The sequence below is a fragment of the Mus musculus genome, chromosome 4, assembly GCF_000001635.26.
Source record: "Mus musculus strain C57BL/6J chromosome 4, GRCm38.p6 C57BL/6J".
NCBI lineage: Eukaryota > Metazoa > Chordata > Mammalia > Rodentia > Muridae > Mus > Mus musculus.
Window position 1 is genome coordinate 71,752,029 of NC_000070.6, and position 6,215 is coordinate 71,758,243.

The 6,215-nt window shown below is 41.1% G+C and overlaps 1 protein-coding gene across 1 annotated transcript; it reads right to left on the minus strand.

Moving 5' to 3' along the window:
- Positions 1–3,717: 3,717 nt before the first annotated feature.
- Positions 3,718–5,932, minus strand: Gm11232 (predicted gene 11232). The gene is made up of 3 exons (XM_006538408.2): positions 5,713–5,932; positions 5,149–5,328; positions 3,718–4,889 (listed from the first exon to the last, which is right to left on the minus strand). The coding sequence occupies exons 1-3, from the start codon at positions 5,894–5,896 to the stop codon at positions 4,348–4,350; spliced, it is 906 nt and encodes a 301-aa protein (XP_006538471.1). The 5' UTR covers positions 5,897–5,932; the 3' UTR covers positions 3,718–4,347.
- Positions 5,933–6,215: the final 283 nt, after the last annotated feature.

Consider the following 6,215-nt stretch of genomic DNA (forward strand, 5'->3'; position numbering starts at 1 on the left):
GCCATACAGAGAAATCCTGTCGCAAAAAACAAAACAAACAAACAAACAAACAAAGAAATGCAGTGCTTTGTGTATTTAATAGTTCAAATTTATTTTATGGGTTCCCAATATTTATTATAAACTAGTCAAATTAGTCATTGTCATTGTGTTCTCTCCCTCTTGCCCCTTCTCCCCTACCTATGTCTAAACAGAACACTCATCCATTTTTGAATAGATTTTATTCTCTCGGATATTATATCCTGTCACCAGCTTCCTCTCCCTCTACTGCTTCAGCCACATACCACCTTTGAATCCCCTTAGAAATGAGTGAACCTCCCAGGAACAGGACATGGAATAACAAGGTTTAATAAGACTAGGCACAATCTCTTATCTCAAGGCTGAACAAGGCAACCAAGCAGGAAGAAGGAGAAGGATCTCAAGAGAATGCAAAAGAGTGAGAAACATCCCTTCTACTCTTAGGAGTTCCAGAAGAACACCAAGCTACATAACCATAACATACATGCAGAGGACCTAACTGAAACTTATATAGGCTCTATGCCTGTTGTTTCATGCTCTGTGGGCCTAAAAGAAGCCTGCTTAGTTGATTCTGTGAGCCATATTCTTGTAGTGTCCTTGACTTCACTGGCTCCCATAATTACTCTTCTTCCTCTTCCCTGAGAGTCTTCAAGTGCCCTGCCCATGTTTGACTGTGAGCCTCTGTATATGCTCCTGATGAAACCTTTCTGATGACACCTGGGCCATGCTCCAATTTATGAGTATAGCAGAACACCATTAGGAATAGGCTCATTGAGTATGCATGCCCACAGATATAGTGCTTTATTTAATTTTTTTAAAGGAGAGGCTTACTTTATTTATATGTATCTATTGATGTTTGCTAAACTTTATATAGAAAAAGATCCTCAAAATTATCAGAGCATTATAAACTTATTAGAAAAATTACTAATATGTAATCAATGTGATAAAAACCGGAAAACAAAACAAAATACAATTTATTTTAAAAACACATAAGAAACTCACAAATATGTGAAAGTTAAACATCTCTACATGACTAGTAAGTCAGAAAAGAAATCACAAGTTAAATTAGAAAACCTTCTCATGTAAACAAAAAAATAAAATACAGTATGTCAAGTAGAACATCTGGCTGAGCCATGCTTAGAGGTAAGTGCAGACCCTTCACATGTTTTTAAGATAAACAGGATATTTTTTTCAGATATCTATTTTCTGTGTGAATTAGATCTAAGAAAAGGATAGCAAGCTGTACTCAACAAAAACCTAGGAATTAGTAATCGTAAGCATAAAAATAAATCATGCATAAAATATAGAGGGAAATACTCAAACAAGAACACAAAATTTATTTCATTGAGTAATCAACACAATTGACAATTTTTTAGTTCAGCTAATGTACATAAGAAGATAGGAGATGGAACTATTAAAACCAGGAATGAAAAAGTCACTTTCAATTAAAAAAAAAAAAAAACTATTAAGGAAGTTATACACTGACAAAACTAAAATGCCCCTTTAAAAGAGATAAACTGTTGAAACTCACTCAAACAAGATAAGCCAAACAGACTTGTAATTAGCAAGGGTAGTACTATTGTTTAAATAAGAGAAGCCTAAGAATAATAGGTGGTTTTGAAGTAAAAACCACAGAAACATTTGAAGAATTAGCATTGATCTTTTGTGAACTTTGAAAAGAGTTGAGGAATAAGGACTTAACACATCTATATTCATAGCTTTTGTTTATTTGTTTGTTTGCTTGTTTGTTTTTGTTTGCTTGGTTTTGTTATTTTTGTTTTTTTTGAGACAGAGTTTCTCTGTATAGCCCTGGCTGTCCTGGAACTCACTTTGTAGACCAGACTGGCCTTGAACTCAGAAATCTGCCTGCCTCTGCCTCCCAAGTGCTGGGATTAAAGGTGTGCACTACCATCATTCACCAGTGATCCTAAGATAGCATGGAAAGTCCTTTGGGGCCCTTGGGACCGTTTGCCCTGAGTGTTTTTTTATGGAATTCTGGCTTTTGATTTTTTAATGTTTTAGTAGTTTATGTTATTATTTTTATGAATACTGGATAAGGCTGTGTATTCTTTGGATGAATCTCACAGGAGTATGGTTTATATAATCTTTTTTACATTGCACTAGATTTTTGGGTTTTTTTGTTTTGTTTTGTTTTCTTTGGGTTTTTTCTGCTAATATTTTATCAAAGATTTTTTGCATATATATTTTAGCTATTTCCTGGTAAATTCTGGCTTTTGTGTTAATATATGAATATGGAGCTATGAACTAACCAGTACCCCTAGAGCTCCTTGGAACTATACCACCAATCAAAGAAAACACATTATAGAACTTGTGACTCTAGCTATATGTGTAGCAGACAATGGCCTAGTAGGTCATCGAAGGGAGGAGAGGCTCTTGGTCCTGTGAAAGTTCTATGCTCCAGTATAGGGGAATGCCAGGACCAGTAATGGGAGTGGGTGGGTTGGGGAGTGGGAGGGATTGGGTAGGGAGGGGATTTTCAGGGGAGAAAACTAGAAAAGGAGATATCGTTGAAATGTAAATAAAGAAAATATCTAATAAAAGAAAAAAGAAAAAAAAACACTCAGGGAAAACATTTCACAGTAATAAGCTCTATCATATGAAAAATATGTTAACTATCATGTGGAAATAAAGAACTCTTGAGACTGATATAAACATAAAAACAAAACCAGTTATTGGTATACTAGCTGCCAAAGAAACTGGATAGTTTTCTCCAGTTACAAGAAAATGATGAAATTCACTCTACTATTCTCTGTATAAATAAACTCCTTAAACTATATAATCTGGGGTAGTAGCACATATATCCAGTGCCAGCCAAGAGATTATCAGATTTTCTTGCACCCAAGGATGTCTGCATGAGCATAAGGACACTGCCCAGATTGCATCATACATCAAGACCCAATGTGGGCCTGTTAGTATCTGGAGACTGACTTCACACAACAGACACACACCCCACTACCTCATGATAGAGGGTTATGTTCACAGCAATGGAACATTAACAAGAGATACTGCCTGAGAAAAGGAGCGAAGGAAGAAAGGAAGGAAAAGGAAAGAGAGCAGAAGGGAAGAAAGGATGGATGGAAGCAAGCAAGGAAAGAAGAGTGTTAGGTCAAGTGGATCAGATTTGTTGGCATTAAACTTTAATCTCAGCACTTAGCAGTCAAGAGCAGGCAGATATACCTGATAAGAACTCAGTCTGATCTATAGAGAAAGGTAAACAACCAGAGCTATCTACTGAGACCCAGTCTCAAACTAACAAAATGTGCTCTGAACCTCATTACCTGAGATCTGTCTGCATAAAGGAAGAAGGAAGGAATGATATGACTATCAGAAGTTCTGCAATGACCTCTATCTCCAAATTATGCTAGACTCACACACACTCACACACACACACACACACACACACACACACACACACACATACACACACACACACACACAAGCACTCTCACCAATAAACCAAAATAAGAAAGGAGAGTAAATAGGTTTGTTTCTGATTACTCCACAAGAGCAAATAGTATATACAATCATAAATAGTTTACAAAGAGATAAATTGACAGCACACAAGTGATATGTAGACTAATTAATCTTTATTAAAATAGAGAAAACCATGATGAAGCATTACAAGAGAGAATACAACCAAGACAGAAATTAAAACTGGATAAAAAAAAAAACTGAACAGGTCATAGATTTAGAGGACTAAATGGACTGACAGTGGCAGAGTAAGTCTACTGAATGGTGAGCTATGTTCTAAGTTCATCAACATGCCAAAACTAGAAGAGGTTCTAGTCCAGCTTGCTAACCTTATATAAAGTCCGGATTCCAGGCAGTGCCAGAGTGCTCAGTAGAAAGAAAGAATGTGAGTTCAAACTCAAAAAAAGGAGCACAGGCTGCCCAGAGCCTAGAAAGTTCTGTGCAACTGGGGCCCTGGACTACTAACATACACAAGGACAGGATCTTGACCCTGAGAACACCAGGTCAATGTGTTGTGGTGGCCTGTACCATACAAGGCCACTTTCAATGCTCAGATGGCAAAAGAGACCATTTCCAAGAGGGGAAAATACCCAAGCTCAATTGGCTAATTGAATTCTAAGAGTCAGTCTTTTCTCAAATGACGCACATCTAAAGGGAAGGTAGAAGGGTCCACATCAGTGAAAAGTGTTATCCGTCCAAGTTCCCCAGAGAGTCTTCCCAGGTTTACTTCACTGTGAGGTCCTATGACATTGACTGGAGAGACACTTGCACTGAGGTTGAGTTCCTATAGAGTGGCAGATGGTTTGATGCTCACTGGACACAAGGCCTGCATCCTGGTCTCTATGGCCTACTGTGATCATCCCAGGTTGGGAAATGATAAGTTCCCCGCTTTCTGTGCCAGCTGGCTGACCTGGGTCTTCTGAGAAGAGAGGAAGTGGGCACAGTCCTAGGGTCAGCAGTGAAGGAATAGCCTTGAGGGCAGGTATGTCTGGGCAGGCTGGCCTGTGAGTTCAAGATAGAATTGACTGTTTGAAGCGCCCAGTGCACTGTGGCTCCTGCATGATACAGTTGCCAAGTGAGCCAGGCACGCTGAGAGACAGTGGGCTCTAGGCTGCTCGAGGGCACATGCAGGAAGGCACCTCCAGGGGCCTGTAGGTCATCCAGGGTCACCTGCAAGGCACTCAGATTGGTGAAGACTCTGGACATCAGCTGCGAGAATGTCAGGTCTAAGCTGGCTTCCGGAAGAGAAGGCTTTCTGCACCTCTTGGCAGAGTGGTAGGGTGCATCTGGGCTGTCTCCCCCGCGACTTCGCTTCAGAGTTCTCACAGGAGATCTTGGCTGGGGCCTTTGGTCCCTAACATGCAGTTTTGTGTGCGAGATATCTGTGGGAGAGAGCATGGACCTTAATCACTTTAGACACTCGTTTCCTTTAACTCAGCAGCTCCCCTGCCCTAAAGCACTCCCCAGAGGCTCTTTTGTAACATCCCATGGAAATGCAGGAAACTTCCAACAAACCCAGACAACTATTCTGTTTGAGAAACCCCACCTGGCCAGTCACTACCAGATGTGTCCTCTCCAAAGTTTGCTTAGCTCCCAACGCTTTTGGGCCCTGAGTCCTGCTTCTTTAAAGCCCAGACCTACCTCTTCTGTGGGTGGACACTAGCTTGTCCCTTCCTCTTTCTCTGGAGGGAGATGGTTTGTCCCTCTTCTTCTCTTTCAGTTTGCTGCTTCTCTTGTTTGGTCCACATGAGGAGACAGCCCAGCTTTGCTGAAATTTCTTCTGACTGGGGACCTTAACCTCTGACTTTGGCCATGTGTTCTCTGTAGGAAGAAGAGGTGATTGGTGACAGTTTCCCAACTTTCTCAGGAAAGCCTGAGATCAGCTTCCATTAGGCCAAGCTCCTTGCATGCTTTGAAATCCCATGCAGTCCCCCACTATTTTTCAATTCTCCATTCCCTCTTTGTTCCTAATTTGGATGTTCTCAAGCTGCCTCAGCAAACACTCCAAAATATATTCCCAAGGATATGCAGCTGACACAGCCATTAGCAAAAACAGGCCTACACAGGCACACAAGACCCCCCCCCCCACACACACACACACATTTTGTTTTGAACTATGCAGGGAAGGAATGGAATGCATTGTGCAGCCATCCCCTCTCTTTACCTTCCCCAAGCCCATCAGTAGTTTAAAGACCTAAACCCTACCTTTGCCTTTGGGAGAGGACTTGGAACTCCTGCCAGTGTTCCCCCAACTCTCAGAGGACTGATTCTCTTTATCCTTCTGGTCTAGAGGCTGCATTCTCTTGGAAGAAGACTGGGTGGACATCTCTAGTTTCACATGCCCAGGCTTCTCATCTGGTGTTTCATTCATGACTGCTCCCAGGTCCATGCCTCTGCCTCCCTCTTAGGCTGGAGCTCACTTTCAAATGGCCCTGATAGTAGAGCACATTGGCTTTAAATAGAGCCCTGGAAGCCCCTCCCCCTCCTGCACAACTCTCCCTAAAAGTCTTACCCAGCCCTAGACAGGCCACACCTTCAATAAAGGGAGGGGAGGGGCGGCTAACTTCAATCTAACTCAAGGAAGTATTTTAGGTTCTTTCTTGATACTGACCACTCTCTGTCTACTAAATTGGGAGGCTTTGAAGCTGAAAGACACATTTAACTTTGTGTCTTATAAACATTACACGGAAAAGACATGCTTTTTAGTG

Excerpts from the sequence above, each read along its gene's own strand:
- Gm11232 (XM_006538408.2), bottom strand. The coding sequence starts at position 5,896 with ATGGACCTGGGAGCAGTCATGAATGAAACACCAGATGAGAAGCCTGGG. Across the intron at positions 5,329-5,712 it reads GTCCTCTCCCAAAGGCAAAG|AGAACACATGGCCAAAGTCA; the intron begins GTAGGGTTTAGG and ends TTCTTCCTACAG. Across the intron at positions 4,890-5,148 it reads AGTGTCCACCCACAGAAGAG|ATATCTCGCACACAAAACTG; the intron begins GTAGGTCTGGGC and ends TCTCTCCCACAG.